This window comes from Taeniopygia guttata, chromosome 17 (assembly GCF_048771995.1).
Source record: "Taeniopygia guttata chromosome 17, bTaeGut7.mat, whole genome shotgun sequence".
NCBI lineage: Eukaryota > Metazoa > Chordata > Aves > Passeriformes > Estrildidae > Taeniopygia > Taeniopygia guttata.
This window is the reverse complement of record NC_133042.1, coordinates 2,051,516-2,070,878: the sequence shown is the minus strand read 5'-3', so window position 1 is coordinate 2,070,878 and position 19,363 is coordinate 2,051,516. Positions and strand designations below refer to the sequence as shown.

General features: G+C 55.7%; 1 protein-coding gene across 1 annotated transcript in view; it reads right to left on the bottom strand.

Moving 5' to 3' along the window:
- Positions 1–2,030: 2,030 nt before the first annotated feature.
- The window catches only part of ARRDC1 (arrestin domain containing 1), a 38,140-nt gene continuing 20,807 nt past the window's right edge, over positions 2,031–19,363 (bottom strand). The window contains exons 3-8 of the mRNA XM_072936552.1: positions 9,742–9,792; positions 9,475–9,629; positions 8,808–8,990; positions 8,304–8,480; positions 7,744–8,155; positions 2,031–6,518 (exon numbers count right to left, since the gene is read on the bottom strand). Coding sequence (XP_072792653.1) covers positions 6,454–6,518; positions 7,744–8,155; positions 8,304–8,480; positions 8,808–8,990; positions 9,475–9,629; positions 9,742–9,792 — 1,043 coding nt within the window. The 3' untranslated portion in view covers positions 2,031–6,453. The remainder of the gene's footprint in view (positions 6,519–7,743; positions 8,156–8,303; positions 8,481–8,807; positions 8,991–9,474; positions 9,630–9,741; positions 9,793–19,363) is intronic.

Sequence of the window (19,363 nt, the reverse complement as noted above, 5' to 3'; positions counted from 1 at the left end):
TGGTCACCCTCAGTGTCCCCCCTGGTCACCCCGGGTTGTGTGTCCGTCAGGTCACCCTGAGTGTCCCCTCGGTCCTCCTGGTAACCCTGAGTGTCCCCCCCGGTCACCCTCAGTGTCCCTGTGGTCACCATGGGCTGTGTGTCCCTCAGGTCACCCTCAGTGTCTCCCCTGTCACCCTCAGTGTCCCCCCGGTCCCCCGGACCGCGCAGACCCCGCGGGTGCCGGGGCGCGGAGGCACTCGGGGGTGTGTGAGGGACCCCGAGAGGCTCCCAAAGGCGCTCAGAGCCTCGGGCGAGCCGCCAGGACACCGCGAGCAGCCCCGGGGCCGCTCCGGGGCCGCGGGCCCGGCGGGGGAAGGAGGGAAGGAGGCGGCGGCGGCCCCGACAGCGGCGGCAGCGCCCGCCCGGCAGCGCCGCGGTCAAAATAAGAGTCCCCGGGCCTGGGGACCCGCCCCCCGCCCGCTCCATCCCCTCCGAGCAGCCTCTCCCTCCGTTTGGCAGCGATAACTCATTAATTAATTAATCAATTAATTAATTAACAAACCCCCCGGAGAACCCCTGCGCACCGGCAGGGCCGTGGCAGCGTCCGCGCGGACCCCCCGGTGGGGACACGGAGGGGCCCCGAGGGTCCCATCGCTGCCGGGGGATGAGCTGAGGAGGAGGAGGAGGAGGAGGAGGGTGGCGGGGTGGGCGGCCTTCCCCTGGGATCCCCCCGGGATGGGGCGGCTGCTCCCGGCACAAAGAGCCACATCTGGGAACCTCTGCTCCAGCAAGGGCCTGGGCCAGCCTGGACATCGCCCACCCGGCACTGGGGATGCCCAGCATCGCCCACCCGGCACTGGGGATGCCCAGCATCGCCCACCCGGCACTGGGGATGCCCAGCATCGCCCATCTCGTACTGGGGATGCCCAGCATCGCCCACCCGGTACTGGGGATGCCCAGCATCACCCACCCGGCACTGGGGATGCCCAGCATCGCCCATCTCGCTCTGGGGATGCCCAGCATCGCCCACTCCGCACTGGGGATGCCCAGCATCGCCCACCCCGCACTGGGGATGCCCAGCATCGCCCACCTCATACTGGGGATGCCCAGCATCGCCCATCCCGCTCTGGGGATGCCCCACGTGGGATATTGGGAATTGCCTGTGGTGGCACCGGGACAGGGATGAGGGCGGGGGCTGAGGATGGGCTCTGGTGGCTCCTCTGCAGCATTTGCTGCAGCTCTGTCTTTCCCAGATGGACACAGAGACGCAGCCACTGGAACAAACCTCCACAAAAGAAGCCGAAATAACCAGGAACACACAGAGAAGTTTTGCAGCCCATCACCACCGCCCACGGCTCTTGTCCACTTCAGAGCCATCCCGAGCGAAGGGTGAGGACGGGCTGTGCTGTGCCAGCGCTCCCCGTTTTCCTGGAGCAGCTGCCGGGAGCCGGGGCAGGGCTCGGTGCTCGGCCCGGGGCAGGGCTCGGTGCTCGGCCGGGCAGCCGGAGCCGCCCCGCAGCCGCTCCGAGCTCCAGCCGGGCGGACATCGCCCTCTCCCGCCCGAGCGGGGCGAGCGGAGCCGCGGTTCCACATCCCGGGATTCCGCCGGCAGGAAAAGCACAACCCCGGCGCTTCCTCCCAGCGGCACCTGCCCACGGCGCTGTGCTGCGGGATTTCAGGCTGGAGAGCAGGAAAGGTTCTTCCCCCAGAGGTGCTGGCACTGCCCAGGCTGCCCAGGGAATGGGCACGGCCCCGAGGCTGCCAGAGCTCCAGGAGCCTTTGGGCAGCACTGCCAGGGTGGGATTTTTTGGGATGGATGATGTTTGTGGGTCTGTTCCAGCTCAGGTTATTCCACGATTCTGTGATTCACAGTGGGAGAGATCAGCAGCTCCTTCAGCCCAGCAGGACCTTCCCACCGCAGCCGTTCCCCTGCCAAGCTCCAGCTCCAGCTCCAGTGGAGCCTCCACTGACAGCCCCGAACCGCTGCTCACCGTCAGGTCTCAGCTGAGGTACCATTTATGATCATCACATACCCACAGCAAAACACCCTTGGTCTTAAAAAAGATCGTCTTTATTTATTTACATTTTTCCAGTTCTTTACATTTAGGTGGTTAAAACCCAGGACAAAAATACTCCCCAGAAGCCCTGGTAAACATGGAAAACTGTGAGTTTACATTTCAAAACCCGGTTATAAATTGCACAGAAGTCTTAGGTTGTACAGAGCCATCACAAATAGTTATATAAAACCCCAAAATCTGTAAAGAGACCCACAGGATTAAAGAATTACAGCCATGAGTAGTGGTACAAGAAAGGGCACAAGTTTTGTGGGTTTTACCCTGCCAGTCTCTCTTGGGGAGAGGGATGGGACATTCCTGTTGCAGATAATTGCAAATATTTTAAAATATAGAATAAAACCCAAATGGAGCCTAGAACACCCTGTGTCTCCTGTGTTGTGCTGGCTCAACAGGAAAATGTCCTAGCAGAAAATATTTATTTTTACAAAACTCCTGGAAGTTCAGTGGAAAGCTAAAAAAGAATCATTGTCCAAAAGAAAGAGCCTTTGCATCCCTCAACTCCCCTTTCCCCATCTCCTGTAGGCAATGGGACAGCAGATGCCAAAGCAGAGTTTAGTTTAGGACACAAACAACATTGAAAAAACCAAAGATACAGAGGTGGAACATGTGGAGAGCAGGAAAAAAACAAAACCATGAAGGACATAAAAGCAACAGGGAAAAAAAAAAAAAAAGAACTAATGATATTTTTGGTGTTTTCCATTGAACACTGAGTTTGGAAACTCACAAACTTCTCTCATGCCCCACTGCTCCCCTTCCCCATTTCAAACAAACTCAAAAACAATTGCTATAAAAGTCTGAGCCAGGAATTAGAATGAATCCCTGCATGCTGAAGTTCTTTCCTCAGAGCTGTGATCAGAAAAATGGGCTTTTTTCCTCTTTATTTTGATGTTCAGCAAGAGGAGGGAAGGATGAATAAGGGCCTAAAGGAACTCCCCAGAACTTCAAGAGGTGGAAGCCAGAGAGGTTGTGGACAGAGGACAGAGGGATTGACCCTCTCTGGAGAGGGTGAGTCCAAACTCAACCCCAAATCCAAACCAAACCAAACCACTGTTTGCCCCACACCCAAAGACTTGCAGAGAGCTGGATCAACCCCTCCATCCTGCAGTCCTGGCCCATTTCAAAGGGCTCCATAAAACATCAGCAAGGCTCTTTGTGTCAGGCTTCACCTCCCTGCACAGCCTGGCACAGGCAAGGCAGGGCAGGAGGTTGGAAAGCACCGATTGTCACTTGTTATGTCAATTCTCCTGCACAACGAGGCTGCTCAGAGACAGCCCTGGGTGATGTCCTGCTGCAGCCTGGCCAGAGCCACCCCAGGGGCTGAGAGGGGCCCTGCACAGCAGCTGGGCTGTGGAGCAGCCCTGGCCTCCAAAAGGATGAAGACCACCCTGAGGTGTAGCTCCTGCTCCCTCCACAGCAGCCGGTGGTGATGGACAGTTCTCACCAGACAAGAGCGTTCCCATTTGCTCCCTGCATTGCAAAGTGTACAGCCAGAGCTCCCAAAGACCAGTTTGTAGCAAATATAATTTGGGAGAGGGAGTTGAGGTGCACAGGAGCACTGCAGAGACAGGGCCAGCACAGGCTGGGTGAGGGCTCCCTCCTCCACAGCCTCCACCACGGATGGCCCATTCCCAAAACAGAGGTGGAACAAGGAGGAAATGCTGGTTGGGAGTCTGGAAAAACAGCCCTGGCCACAGCAACCAAACAGCAATCCCATTTTCCAGCCAAGGAACACGGGCTGGACACATCAGCAGCAGCTCAGCCCCAGGGATGGAGAAGGAGCTGGGAGACCAGTCCTGGTCGCAGCCCTGCCTGCCTCTCCCAGAGCCTGGCTGGGCCAGGAGGCTGCAGCCCAGCCCAGCAGCCCAGAAGCACTGACAGCTCACAGGAATTCTTCCAGAGGTGTGGAAGGATTTGGGTTCAAGGATATGTACAGCCAACAGCAAGGAGGGCCATGGGAGCTGCAGACTGAGCCAGCCAAGTGGGAGGAAGAGGAGGAGCACTGGGGAAGAGCTGTACCTGCCTTTGGCCCATTGTGCATGAAGAATGCTGCTCATGGCAGGCTGGACCACCTGGCAAGGGAGAGTCTGAACTATGGGAGCTGGGCAGAAGCATAGGCTGAGAAGAGAATGAAGAAGGATCTTTGTGTTTGAGACGCAAATCACACCCCAGGCTACCTGCAGTGACAACATTTAGGCAACACTGGCATGCTTCAGACATGGGATGACCAAAGTGGGGTTGTGGGGAGGAGCCTTCTTCCACTTTTAATAAGTTTATTGCAAATGGCTCTTCAGGAGAGGGCTGGGGCTGGTGGTCTCCAGCCCTTCCAGCCAGACCTTGGCTATGCCATCTCCATCCTCCTAAAGGCAGAGTCTGCTCTCCCCCTCCTCCCCACCAGCCCACCCCTGCCAGCAGGACCCCTGGGCCACTTGGACAAACCCAGGCTGCAGGACACAGGGCCTGGGGAGCAGCAGTGCAGTGACTGCTCTCTCCAGAGCCAAGCCCACATGGTGCCAAATTCCCTCCAGCCATGTGGAATTATGAGCCTGGCACTGTGGTCAGGCCACACCGTGTTTGTTTTCCCCGAGCTGCCTTGGCAGAGTTCACCATCCTTCCTGGTGAGAGCAAAAAAAATTCACTTCATTTTTTAAGAAATCAGCAAGGTGCATTCCTGATTTGGCATGAACAGGCACATGGATCAGCATCAGAAATGGATGAAAAAGCACAGCATTTCTCATAGAATAATTTATTAAATACAGCATTAAAATTTGTATTTCTGAATTCAATCATTAAAAACAACTTCATCTCATATATATATATATATATATATATTTATATATATTCAGGGACAATGACAATCACTCTATCATCATCGGTGCATGTTGTGCCAGCACTGCTCAGAACGGCACCTTTGCTACACTACCCTTAAAGCAGTTCAATGCTTAAAAATAAAATCAAATCAAATAAAAAAGCATTTGCAAAGAAAGAGTGCAAAGCAGGGCCTGTCCCAGCTGCCTGAGGGGTGTGCAGAGGTGGCTGAGCAGGGAGGCAGCGGCTGGAAATGCTTCTAAAGGTCTGTCAGGTATTGCCTGCCCAGCCTGGGGCTGTGTGGGGACCAGCTCTGAGGTGCCAAAGGTCTGCAGGGAGGCCACAACTCCAGCCTGGCTGGGCACCTGTGGCTCTGAAGGATGTGGCTTGTGGTTTCCTCAGCTTGGGCAGTCAATGCTAAACAAGCTAAACAAGGTGTGGGTGGGGAGGGGAAAGCACAAAAGAAAAATTGCAAGCAAACCCAGCTTGTTCCCCCGACCACCAGGTCCCACTGGGGTTGTGTTCATTGTCACATTCTGCTCAAGCCCAGGGGACACACAGCAAAGCAGTGCCACTGCAGCCCCTGGCCCAGCCCCTCGTGGGCTGCCTGGGCAGGGACAGCCACTGCCAGGGACAGCCACTGCCAGGGACAGCCCCACGGAGAGCAGCCCAGGGGAAGGGATCCCACGGGCAGGGCCCCTGGGCAGACTCAGAGGTAGCATCAGACAGACTTTTGTGATTGATGGTCACGTCACTGCGGCCTGGCAGGAGAGGGCACCCTGCAGGGACATGGATTGTGGCTGCCCTGCTCCAGAGTGAGCAGTGCTGCTGTCCTGTGTGCCAGGACCCAGCAGTGAGCAAGGCTGGGCTGTGTCCAGGTGTTCCAGCCACCCCTGCTGGAAAAGGGCACTCCATCCCATACCAGGATCTTCCCCAGAGCTCACCAGGGCTTATCAGCAGTGCCCCCAGGAGCCCCCCTGTGCCCATGGCCACTCACACTGCCAGTCACTCCCCCCACAGCTCAGGTACAGCAAGGGCTTGTGCTTTTGGCTTATTAAAAGTCCCTGACCTTCCGAACCTGCTTACTCCAAGAAACCTCCCGCTACCTTTAGGACCTCAGAGGACAAGGAGGAAGGGCTGTCAAAACCATTTGCAGAGAGCACACAGCCCCTAAAAGAGGAGAGCAAGTCCACACAGCCCAGCCTTCCCCTAGAGTGGAGCTGTGCCAAGTCAGGAGCATTTCAGATAAGGCATCACAGGTGCTTTGATAGTAAAGCAGTTAGTGTTGACTACAGTACTGGAACTGGCTGCTGCCCAGGGCATCCCAGGGGCACCTCCAGCTCCTCCAGCACTTGGTGCAGCAGCAGGAGACCGCTCAGTTCCCCAGACCTCTCCTACACGCATGCAGGCTGCTCTGGCTGCCCTTTTTGGTTTTTTACCCCCTCCTTAGAAAGAGACTTAAAAAGCCCAGGCCGGGATGTGGCAGTTCCCCCCCAAAGCAGCCAGAGAGACAAGAGGACACCTCGTGCTGTACCAGACTTTGCCACAGGCGGGTGCCCCGCGGTGCCAGGGCGGGTCGGAGCAGGGGAGGGCTAATTGCCATTGCTGATGCTGGAGTTGGCACTGCTGCAGCTCTGCTCGTAGGATGGAGGTGCCTCTGTGGGGGAAAGGAAGAACGAGAGAGGTTATGGTGGGCGTGTGGGAGGTTCCCTTCACCCCAGTCTGTGTAACCCAGTGCAGAGTGAAGCAGCCCACCAACACACACTCCCTGCCAGGGCCCCATAGCCTGCCCAGCTGAGGTACAGGGGGTTTGTAGGATTCAAGCCAGCCAGTCCCATCCCTACCCTGATGCCCATGGAGGTTAAAATCACCAGCTCACAGTCCTGTTGTGTTCTTCCCTTTCTTCCCCAAGCATCCTCCTATCTTCCAGCACCTCCAGATCACTTGTGCTCTGTGTGCCCAAAACCAGAGCTGAAGTAATACATGGAGTGTTCTGTTACCCCAGTGCAAAGAGAGGGGGTGATTTGGGTACAAGTGAGCTAACACACACTGCTGATCCTGCCACCCCAGCATGGCTGCAGGAATGCAGCACTCACTGCTGGCCCTGCCACCCCAGCATGGCTGCAGGAATGCAGCACTCTGCTGATCCTGCCACCCCAGCATGGCTGCAGGAATGCAGCACTCACTGCTGGCCCTGCCACCCCAGCACGGCTGCAGGAATGCAGCACTCACTGCTGGCCCTGCCACCCCAGCATGGCTGCAGGAATGCAGCACTCACTGCTGGCCCTGCCACCCCAGCATGGCTGCAGGAATGCAGCACTCACTGCTGATCCTGCCACCCCAGCATGGCTGCAGGAATGCAGCACTCACTGCTGATCCTGCCACCCCAGCATGGCTGCAGGAATGCAGCACTCACTGCTGATCCTGCCACCCCAGCATGGCTGCAGGAATCCAGCACGCTGGGATTTCCCCGAGCTGTTCCACCCTGGGCACTTTCTCAGCTCCCACCCCCACAGCTTCAGACCAGCTGCAGGCCCACTCCAAGTCAGACAGAAGATTTCAGTGACATCATTTTCCTGGCTATGCTCCCACCAGCCTCACCACAAGCCAAGAAGTTTTTCTACCAGTGGGAGGCTGAAAGCTCTTTTAAGAACAGGGAGATCCTCTCACGACAAGCCCAGGGCAGGCATGGGCGTGGATGTGGGAAGGACAGCTGGCTTTTACAGCCGGAAGAGGGGACTCCTCCAGAGGCTAAAGCAGGCAGAGAGATGTCACAATCCCCTCTGACAGCAGCCTGCAGCAGACTGACTGAATCCCCAGATTCCCAGCAGTTCACAGCTGCTGGTAGGAGCTGTTTCCCCACCGCTGCAGATCCTGCTCACCGTAGGGGTATCCCCACGTGCTGTACTCCGGGGGCAGGATGAGTGAGCTGGCTGTGGGGACAGGCACCACATTTCCCTCAGCGTAGTAGGGGACAGTGGCTCCCGTGGACAGGCAGAGTGTGGGGTGGTTTGGGGAGCCCGTCTGCTCCGAGTCCGGCCGTATCTCCTGGAAGCTCAGTCCTGGGGCGTAGCTAAAGGGCTGCTGCTGGGAATGGCTTTTGGTGGGGATGGAGACATTGTCCATGGGGTGATAGCCACTGGCAGCCTCCTCTTCCTCTGGGGGGGCACTGGGGACCACCACAGATGGGATGTGCTGGATGGAGCGGGAGGGGCTCAGCAGGACCCTGTTCACAGCAATGTTTCCAATGTAGATGGGGAGGGTGACAGAAACCTCTGGAGACTTGAGGGAAACCTGGAAGAGAAGTGAAAACAGTGGCATCCTCATTATACATGGCAGTGGGAAGGTTCACCTGATGTCTGGAGCACCCAGGCCACACTGCTCAGCCTGGGAGGGGGCAGAAAGTCACGGCCCAGCCCAGCAATACTCCAGATAAACTCACCTGGATGTAGTAGTCAATGTGGATGAGGCTGCAGCCCTGCAGGATGGACTGTGGCAGTGCTGGAACCAGGATCTGCTCCTTCCATTCTGCATGTTTCCAGGCTTTCACCCCTGAGCCTTCCACCTCGGCGATGGTCCTCAGGTCGTAAATCCAGCGCTTGGATTTATAGGCCACTTTCTGCACAGACAGGAGGAAACACAGCTTGCTCAGAGGCTGCAGGTGGTCTTCTGTCTCCCACAAATGTAAGCCAGGACACAACCCCACCCAACTGCTTTGTCAAATAGGCACAAGCACAGACCAAATGGGCATGTTCCAGAGCAGGAATACCTTTGTTGTGTGACAGACCGAGCAGGGATAAGCAAGACAAATTCTAGGCCCTCTTTCCCCAGGAAGGTAGAGAGGACCAGAAGTGGAGATTTGGCTCCTTACTGCCCCAGTTTCACAGAGGCCTCCATGGGGTGGAGCAGCAGCACAAGGCAGAGAATGGCCCCACTGGACACCCACCTGGAGCAGACTGGCCACCACAGCGCCGGTGTCCCGGCCGGACTTGTTCTCTATGTCAGTGCGGAGCTGGATAGCCTGGCCCACGATGTAGCCCTTCAGGTCAGATGTGGCTGTCAGGATGATGTTGCCACTTTTCACAAGCTTGTAGCTGAACTTCTTGGTGATGGACATGGTGTTGGGTTGCTGCAGGACGGCAGAGACAGAGGGGTTGGCTCAAGAGAGTCAGAGAGCCTCTGGGAAAACACTCAAGAGATTCAAAACAAGCAAGCAGAAATATTTACTTCTAAGAGGATGCAAAGAACCAGCAACATGGCAATGCCACAGACAACAGGTCTCACTTCTCCAGCTCCACACTTCTACTGTCCTCTTAGTTGCTTTCCCCTCCAAAGCAAGTTCCCCAAACCCAAGTGTCTCCAAGCACCTGAAGCTGTTGGTCAACATGTCTCTCTGCATGCTGAAAATTCAGATAAATCTTTCAGAGCAACACACAAAGGAGTCAGAAATCACCTGGAGTAGGTACTGACAGCAAGGCAGGAGAGATGAGGGGTCTTTGTCCTGCTCTTGCATAGTCAGAGCTGTCCAGCCACTCAGTGACTCCTCAGACAGCAGGACAAGGACAAGTGCTGAAGTGTTGGCATTTCCCAGCCATGCCCCTCCTCGTCCTTACCTCGATGTCAGGGATGTCATTCAGGTTGAGAGGGCAGAGAACGTAGAAGATCTTGTTGCATTTGTAGTCCTTGGAGAAGCGAGGTGTGTCTATCACAGCTTTCACCTGATGCAGAACCTTGCCAAAAGGGCCTTCAAATGATGTAGGAGCAGAAGCTGGAGTTGACAGAGAAAGAAGAGGTCATAAGGCTGAGCCAGGCCAGTTTCTGAACTGGAAGTATATACAAAATCCAAGGTTTACAGGGAAGGGCCTTCAGCCACATCTTACCTGGCAGCAGGAACTGGAAGGGAAAGTTGTGCTCTCCAGCTGTCAGGACCCCTGTGGAAACAAGAGTGAAGTGTACATGGGACAGGCTGACGGGCTGTTACCTTGGAATATGTGATCTTCTGGGGGAGAGAGGCCTCCCCCCAGGGAATCACACACTGCCTGTTCTGCTGCCTACAGCCACTGGACAGCTCCAGATCCCACGGGCAGTGCTTGAGCCAACAGGAGCACCTGCTGTCACCCACCCCTCCCTGGGACAGGAGAGGTTCTGTATGAAGATATGCTGTAAATGAGGTCATTTAGGGCAGGCTCTAAGGGATTCCAGCACCACAGCAAGTGGTTATTTATCTCAGGCTATTGACACAGGACACAGAGCAAGGCTGCTGTGGGCTTATTTTTCCTCAAGTCTTCTTCCTGTCAGGCAGACAGGGGGAATGTGAGAAATCACAGGCACTGTCTGAGGGTGGAAGGCAGTTCTGATGGGCATCAAGCCAGTCCACCCCCAGCCACATACCAAGCCCTTCAGAAACTGCAGAGGGTTCAGGAGCTAGAACCAGAGGTCCAGCTACCCCTGGACCCAAGAAGGGAGCTGCAATACTTCAGCCAGGCTGCTGAGACAGCAGGAGCTCAGAGAAATATTGCCACAACATTAACCTTGGCACTTGTTTCCTTCAAACACTGCTCTGCAACAGCCTCGAGGGCACAGGGCAGAGCCAAGATCCAGTGCATGGCTGAAACAACAGATTCCTACTCCCCAACTCCAGCCACCCTCCATCACTCCCAGATTCCCTCCAGGGCAGTGTGACAGCTGAACTAAACCCACAGTGTGATCCAGCAGCTCCTAAAGTTGCCTTCAGTAAGAAAATCACCGAGGTTTATCCATATTTGTTAAATCCATGCGTACAAAGAGGTTTTGTTTTTAAAGTGGCAGAGCTGAGAGGAGACTTGGATGTGCAGTAAATCGAGCTGTGTTTGTTCTGCTTTGTAGGATCATTGCTGGAGGTACCAAAAGCCCAGCTCTGGCTGGTGCTTTTGTTGTTGCAAGACAGGGGGAGGCAGCTTGCCCGTTAGCAACGCTGGCTCTGCAGAGCTGACAGCAATCGAGTCCTGTTGTCAGGGGATTAAGTGGATTACAGGGAAGGGGGAGGTGGGGAAGAGAAGAGTAAATCCCCCCCAGTGACACAGCAGCCCAGGCAGGACTTGGTGCATCATTCATGCCATGAAAAGCTAGATCTCTGCCCCTCTGCTCGCTCAGCCACCCCATGGGGATGACAGCGAGTGTGTCCTGCCCGCAGTGCAGGGACAGCGGGATAAACAATCCAACACGCTCCTCATCGTGGATCCCTGCAAAGGCAGAACAGCAGAGATGTCTATTTGTACACTTTGGCCTCACAGAGAGGAGCAGGATTTGCTCATTGCCGTCCCCTCCCCGGAGGTTTCCCTCCTGTCTCCCAAACAAACCCAAATTATGTAGGCTAAAATGCAGCACCCGGCGCTGTCACCAGGTGGAGGCACCAAGCCAGGCTCTGCTCGCTGCCAGCACCGATGCTCAGAGCTGGGCAGCCCCGGGGGCAGCTGTGGGACAGCCTCTCCTGCTCCTTCTTGGGCAGCCCGCCCCAGTAAAGGTGCCAGGTGAGGTGCAGCAGGTGCCTCGGCTGCTTGGCTCCAGGATAAAGCCTGGTTAATGTGAATGACTCGATGAAGCCAGCCCTTGTCTGCTGCCCTGAGGGTTTCTGTCTTTTAATGGGCACCATTCAACATTGATCTTATCTATCCCTGCTTTTAGAAAGCAAATGGATAACTGGAATACATCCACTGTCCTGTGCAGCTTCTGCATTGCAGTACAGGGACTCTCTCCACCTGACAAGGAGTGGAAGCAAATCCTGTTCCTGCCCTGCAGAAGGGAAGGAGGAGTTCCAGAGGGCAGTGGTCACTGAGAGAATTCCACTGAGAATTTCCACCAAAGAATTCCCAGGTGTGTGACATGCAGAGCCCCACATGAAAGTGCAGGCAGTAATTCTGAGTCTCCTACTAGGAGCATGAAACCTCACAGCCTTTCCAGGACTCTTAGGATGAGCCCACAGACTCCACTAAGTAAAAGTCCCTATTCTACATTACAGGCAGCACCTGTAAAGTAGAATACATTACAGGTATTCTGTAATGTATTACATACATATATGTAGAATATTTCCAACAAGTCATTTCTATCCAAGTCCTGCCCAGCTCAGGTGCCCCAACAGAAAGCTGGGCTGGAAGTGAACCTGTGAGTACTTTCACAGTTTCAACTCCCACAGCATCACTGAGCAAGGCCATGAACTCTCCCAGGAACACATGTGGGCAGCATCACCCGCAGAGGATGTGGTTTGGCTCTCAGAGCCACCGTGTGACTCGCTGGCACTGAGGCAGTTTCTGCACAGGTAGTCCAAGCTCTGAGCAGGTCACCAGATGGGAACTGCCCACAGGTCAGCCTAGACCTGCCTGATGGTCCTGATCAAGCCCAAGTGCCCAGTGACCTGTTGGCTGTGACCCACTGAACAGCCTGCAAATCCCTCCTGCAGCTCCTGCCTCCAACAAGCTGCCCACAGGGCCTGGAAAAGGCCCTTCCTGCTCTTTGCAGCCAGAGAAGAGTTCCCAGACCAGACTGAAGCAGTGTCCTGCCACAGTTCACACAGACCAAGGGCATCACAGCAGTGCCTGGCTGGTGGCCACAGAGCCCTGACCCCAGTCCTGGGCTGAGCAGGGAGCCAGGGAAGCATGGTGAGCCCTGTTCTCCACTCCACGGAGCAGGGAGATGCTGCAGGTGATTAAGAACAACTCTTGTTTTCAGATCTGTTCCTTCCAGCCCACTCTCTCCTTCCCCCAGGAGGGAGAAGCATCCTCAGTATCCCAGAGTGGGCATTCAAAGGCACCCACTGGTGCAGAAAGGAGCTCAATGCCAGGGCTATTTCACAGACAAGGGTTAACAAAATTAAGATGAGGAAAAGCCAGTGATCCTGACTGAGACAGGAGACTCCTGTGAAAGCACAGGCCTTATCCCGAGTGCCTGGCAGAGTGACAAGGCAGCAGAGCCCACAGGTGAGCGCAGGTCCTGCCTGCCTCCCACTGCACCAGGAGGAAAGGCAAATATTTAGCAGTAATCTGGGCTCCTCCTTGCTTCTCATGGCAGAGGCTCCTCCAGCATGGGCACAGCAAAGGCTCCATTTGCAACTTGGAATTACAAAACCATTTCTGTCTTCTGCCTGCTTCCTGGTGGAAAGTTGGCAAATCCCAAACCAAGCACCAAGCAGCGGGAAGGGAGGTGGCAACTGCTTTTAAACCCTCCAGCTGGCAACTTTGTTCCAAAAGGCCGAGCTTTCATTACCAAATGCTGACTAATCTTGCTATAACAGGGGAAAATCTGCAATTTCCCTGGTCCCAGCTTCCCTGTGAGCATGGGCAGGGCACGGACTGACCTTGAGCCAACACCCAGGTATGTCTGCCATGGAAAACAGGAGCAAATGCCCACTCAGCAAGGGTCACTTGCAGTGTCAGTCCAGCACAGCACTGTGCTGGTGACTCAGGGCAATGTGGGTCTCACCAGGCATTCACATGCCTTGAACAAATCCCCACATCATGCAGGGGAGATGCAGCACCAGGCAGAGTATCCAGAGCCATCCCACAGCTGCATCCCCAGTGCAATTCCAGCATCCCAGCAGTGAGGGGAACATACAGCCCGTGGGAAGGCACTCATCACCCCTGTCCCTCCAGCCTAGAGAGCTTCAACAATCCAGGACATTTAATTGTTAATCCAAGACTAATTCCATCTGCAAGTGGATTTAGCAACAGAGATCTTTGTTGGCAGCAGGCAGAGGTGAGCTGGTTTCCAACCACGGTGGGGGCCCGTGGCCATCCCAACACACGGGAAGAGCAGCCCTGTCCATGCTCCTCCAGAACCAGAGGCTTTGCCAAAGCACTCCCAGCCTGAGCAGGGAGGCCAGCAGGGGTTCAGCACTGCTTGAGGGGGGCATTGAGACCCCTCAAACAGGGGCTCCTGGGCAGCTGACAGACCCCTGTGAGGGGACAGGGCTGTGCCAGCCACCACAGCCACGCCGAGCCAGCACCTCCCCATTCCCAGAAGCCAGAACAAAGGCCACAGTGTCCTCAGATGCAAAAAAGCTTTTCCTGAAGTTTACGTGCAGCTAAAAATACCTTGGGAAAGTCATTAGGCAGCAGGCTTAGCAGGGTTCTGCTGTGGGGCCATACCTGCAGCAGCCTGTCCCCCTGATAGGAGTCAAGGCAGCAGAGATTAGCCACCCCCACACAGCCTCCCAAAAAATTCCTGGAGGGAAAGAAGCTCCCGCCCCAGAGAGCCTGGAGAAAAACTCAACTCCAGATAGCAGGAGCAGTAACTGCACACTCCTAGTGCAGAAGAACCTTGGAGATTTCCCTGACTCCAGCAGAGATAGGTCTGGTCTCTCTCATTCATGGCTCCCCTCCGCTCCACACTGGGACTGGGGTTGTTCATTTGCACCATAGGATGTGGAGGAGTCCTGGAACACTTCATTTACAGAAAATAAATGCCTTGATCCAGAGGGCTGATGCCAAGTCTTCTGGATCCCCTGGTGACACTGGGTTGCCATGCAGGGACCCTGCCAGGCTGAAGGGGCTGTGAGAACCTTGGGAAGTTCGACAAGGCCAAGTGCAAGTTCCTGCACCTGGGTCACAGCAATGCCTGGCACAAACACAGGCTGGGCAGAGAATGGATGCAGAAAAGCCCTGAAGAGAAGGGTTTGGGAATGTTGGTGGGTGAGAAGCTCAGTGTGCCCCAGCCCTTTGTGCTGGCCCCAGAAACGCTCCCTGCCCTGGGCTGATCCCCAGAGTGGGCAGCAGGAAAGGGGGGATTCAGCCCCTCTGCCCCACTCAGGTGAGACCCCACCTGCAGAGCTGCGTCAGGAAGGAAGCACAGGAAGGAGCTGGAGCTGCTGCAGAGATTCAGAGGAAGCCATGGAGATGCTCCAAGGGCTGGAGCCCCTCTGCTAGAGAGCCAGGCTGGGAGAGCTGGGGGTGCTCACCTGGAGAGGAGAAGCTCCAGGGAGAGCTCAGAGCCCCTCCAGGGCCTGAAGGGGCTCCAGGAGAGCTGGAGAGGGACTGGGGACAGGGGATGGAGGGACAGGACACAGGGAATGGCTTTCACTGCCAGAGGGCAGGGATGGATGGGATATTGGGAATTGGGAATTGTTCCCTGGGAGGGTGGGCAGGCCCTGGCACAGGTGCCCAGAGCAGCTGTGGCTGCCCCTGGATCCCTGGCAGTGCCCAAGGCCAGGCTGGACAGGGCTGGGAGCAGCCTGGGACAGTGGGAGGTGTCCCTGCCATGGCAGGTTTCCCTGCACTCCCTGCAAACCAGCACAGTGCTGCATCACTGCAGGGGATTACACTACAGGGGATTACACTACAGGGGATTACACTGCAGGGGATTACACTGCAGGGGATTACAAACTGCAGCAAGGAAGGGGAAATGCACACATTTCCCACTGCATAGCAAAGCTGCCACCATCGTGCTCACTGGGGCTGAACTGACCACAAGTGTGTATTTACACTGTTAAACCAGTGATCCAAGTTCACACCTCCACAGCTGCTGAAAGCGTCTGGGCTCTGGTCTGACAGCACATCCTCCCTGGCAGGTGCTGCCAGAGAAATCCCCAGGCCTTGAAAGGCATCATCCCTCCAGACCAAGGGGAAGCTCCCTGCCCACACCCTGCCCTGTCTGCAGCTGGCCAAGGGCTGGGAAATGTCCTCCAGCAGCCTCTGCCTGGCACTAGAGCAGGGCTAGGCTGGGGCTCAGGAGGAGCCAACCCCACAGGAACAAGGACACAGCCCCACAGCCCTACCTGTTGTGTCCCACCCACCCTCCCAGGGCTGTCTGGCAGCTTTCTGTGCAAACAGCCCGGTCTGACAGCACTGGTGGGGCCAGCTCTGCTGGGCTGCACGTTCCAACCAGTGCCACTGTGGGGCCACTTGCCAAATCCTCCTCCCAGGCTGGCTGCTCCAGCCCCAGGGTCTCTGTCTGGAAGTCATGGGTGGTCACAGCCATTCTGCACAAGGTCACAGCCACCACGACCTCCAGGACAGCAGAAAGGAGTCGGGAGGTGCCTTGGTCACACAACAGACTCAGATGAGTCTCATTCCTCCCCTGTGAAGGCTCACACTGCGGTGTGCTGGGACAGCCAGCCCAGATGTGTGACACACAGCAGGCCAGGAACCACGGCGTGTGGCACCTCACCAGGCTTCACCCACAGCTACACACAGAAAAAGAGGTAAATAGTTCTGTTTGTCACTCCCTCCAGCCCCCAAAGAGAAGGGGCAGCAGATGATATCAGCTCTGTAGGCACCTCTAGGAGCCTGGAAAGTGTCCCTGCATCCCAGGCACAGGAGACAAGGAGTGGCTGAAATGGGCTCCTGCCCCAAGCCCTGTCCCTGCCCACCAGTCCCTGCCAGGCTCTGCTCCCCCCTGGATGCCAGAATGAGAACAGGCTGCACCTTTGGAGTACACAGATTCTTTTGGTTCTTCTAGCAGAGGAACAGCAGGCCAGACCATATGGCAGTTTCTCCCTGGCTACTTAACAAGTGATGCATTAACTGTGTTGGCCAATTCAAGCAGTACAGAAAGGTACCTGGTGCCTGCTGGCCCCTGTGCCATTGCTTGTAGCAATATGTCTCTTTCTTCCTCCTTCCTGAAGTCAGCCCTGGGGAAGGCAAGCTCCTCCAAAGGTGCTGAATTAGACTAATCCTGGTGTTGCTGAAGCACAGCTTGAGTACACTCCTCTCCAGGCAGAGAGCAGGAAAGCAGAAGGTTTGTGTTTTCCACTTTGGGATGGGGAAATGAGCAGCCCTAGCTCTGCACTGTGCCACAGGACCCCGAGTCCCCAGCTACAGGCAGAGATGTCAATCTCACTGCAGTCCCAGCACCCCACTCACCCCTGTCCTGCCCTCTCTCCTCATGCACTTTTGCAGCCAGAAAGCTGAATATTAGCTATAAGCAAAGGGCCAGAGCTCTTTAGCTCTCAGGAGCTCTGTCAGAGCTGTCAGAAGGGAAGCATTAAGTCTGTGCCAGGGCACTTGAGGTGACGCTGAGCCACTGCAGCTTTAGCACAGGATTCAACTCAGCCTCTGGTGAATGAGGTTAATACAGGGGATTACCAACTGCAACAAAGGAGGGGAAATGCACACATTTGCTCGTGCCATCAGCAGGCACAGGTGCCACAGAGGGAGCAGCCAAGAGCCAGAAATCAACCTGCCAGCAAGCAGAGGGAAAGCTGCCAGGAAAGCCTCGGTGTTCAGCTGCAAGGAGAGTGCTCCTGCTCTGCATGGCAGTGATGAAGCACAGCCCCAGCAGGCTCCACACTCCCTTTCAAGGCAGCAACTTGCTTGCTCCAGCTCTACAAACACACAAACACAGAGCAGGAACAACCTCCCCACAGGTAATGCTGCTGAGATCAACCTTTCTGTAACACAGGAGGTGCAGCAGAGTGCCTAGCACTGAGCTGAGGGCCCCACTGCTCATAAACCTCTGTGTCAGCAGTTTCCAGAGACATTCTCAATGAATTAGCAGGATCTGGCAGTATGGCAATGCTGCAAAAAAGCCCAGAGGATTAACTGCTCTACTGAGGCAAGAAATTGGGAAGTGCTGAGGAAGCAGCTGTGACCCAAGGCAACTGCAGATCCCTCAGTGTGGATTTCCTGGGCTGAACCTGCAGCTACTGCTCCTGAACCCAGCAGCACAGTGTGGCCAGGAGCTGGCACCAGAACATCCTTAGTGGCTCACCACTGCCCACAGTCACCCTGCTGCTCTCACCTGGGCAGAGGCTGTCCATGAGCATCACCTGCTGCTCTGAGATCTCACAGAACAAGTTGCACAAGTCTCACAATTCTGCTTAGTCAGGTCACCATGATTTTTAAATTCAGCTGAGAGTCAGGATTGTCACCCTGTGCCAACTGCTGGCCATGAAGGTGTTGTGCCAGGCCGGCAGAGAACCACCCCAGGGAAGAGGTGATGCACAGCTGCCCCTTTTTAGCTCTTTGTGCAAAAAATCTTCCAGCAGAGGAAGCATGTGGAGCTGCCAGGAAATCCCTGCAGCGCCTTCAAGCTAACTAACAAGCTGCCAAAAGAAAGGTCAGCTGGAAATTACAGCCAGCTCCCTGCATGAGTTCAACTCAGGTACAAGGAGGGAATGAAAAAAACCAGAAATCTACCTTTGGATGCACAACCCTTCCACAGGGCAAGAGCTGTGTGTGCAGCTGGAGATGCAGGGAAGGGACAGCCCCATGGGGGTATGATGGACTTGCTCCTCTCCGGCTGAACAAGGGCAGAGCCACAGCAGGGAGGGGGAGAGGAGCAGGAGGCTCTGCAGAGCTGAATCACTCCATTATATTGCATCGAGAGAAGCATCTCTGTGTCCCAGAGCAGCGGGTACAAGCGGTGCCATTCTGTGCTCGCTGCCACTTGATCCCCTGCGCTGCTGCCACCTACAGAAACCCAGCAGCCCCCTGCCCTCTTGCCTGTCTTTGCAAAAGGAAAAATCAACACCAGCGAGTAATCAAAGTCCAAGTGGGAAAAGTAAATACCCTCTTAGGCTCCCGTCCAGGAGGCAAGTAAGGAGCCCCCCTGGGAGCCCTCGGTGGCTGGGTGACCTCTGTGGCACAGCAGCCTCTCCAGCAAACACAGCAGCGAGAGGCTCTGGAGCAGCTGGCACACTCTGCACTTCCCAGCAGCTTTGATGTAAAGAGTCCGAGTTCATTAAACCATTGGCCTGTGTGTGACTGCCAAGGCTACAGCACAATCCCCTGCTCCTCATGGCTGCCTGCTGCCTCCAGCTCCTGCCCAGCCCCACCAGAGCCTTTCCCAGAGCACAGAGGATGTCCTGCTTGACTAGGGACAAGCCCTGAGGGGAGCAGCGTCCTCTGCATCAGCACTCTTCACCAACCTGCTCCAGTGGCACAGCCAGGTCCCCCACACCCTGTTCCAAGGTGGGGACAGATAGAAAAGTGCCTTAAATAAGTGCCAAAGTGGACATCTAGGTTATTTCAGGGCCTACCTCATTTTTCATGCAATATACAGCCTAAAAAAAAAAGCCCAGAGCAGTGTGTAATACAAGCAGCAGCTGATGCCAGAGGACGAGCTGCCCCCTCAGTTATTTCAATGCAAAGGTGTGTGGGAGGAGAAGTGTGGAGTCATTCTTAGAGGCTTAAAGAGCAATCTGAGCCTCAACAGTTTTGCAAACGTCCTCTCCCCTTCCCCCAACATGTCCTCAAAGAGCACAGATCTGCTCAGGATGTGGGAAGGGATAGAGGGAGGTGGGCTGTTTGCCAGGCTGAGCCTGCCTCCCTGCACCACCTCCACCAGTGCCAGCACAGCAGTGGCACCACTGGAGCTGAGCCACCCACCAGGGATGAGCAAGACAGAGCCCCATTCGCTGAGTGGCCTTGGGGACACCTGGGATCCTTCCTCAATCCAGGCCAATGCCATCAGACTGGATGAGCCCCTTTCAAGAAAGCTGGGGATGGTGTCAGAGGACAGCCTGCAATCACCCTCTGCCCCAGAGCACAGCCTTGCTGCCAGTTTCCCCCCAGCAGGGACATGCTGCTCCTC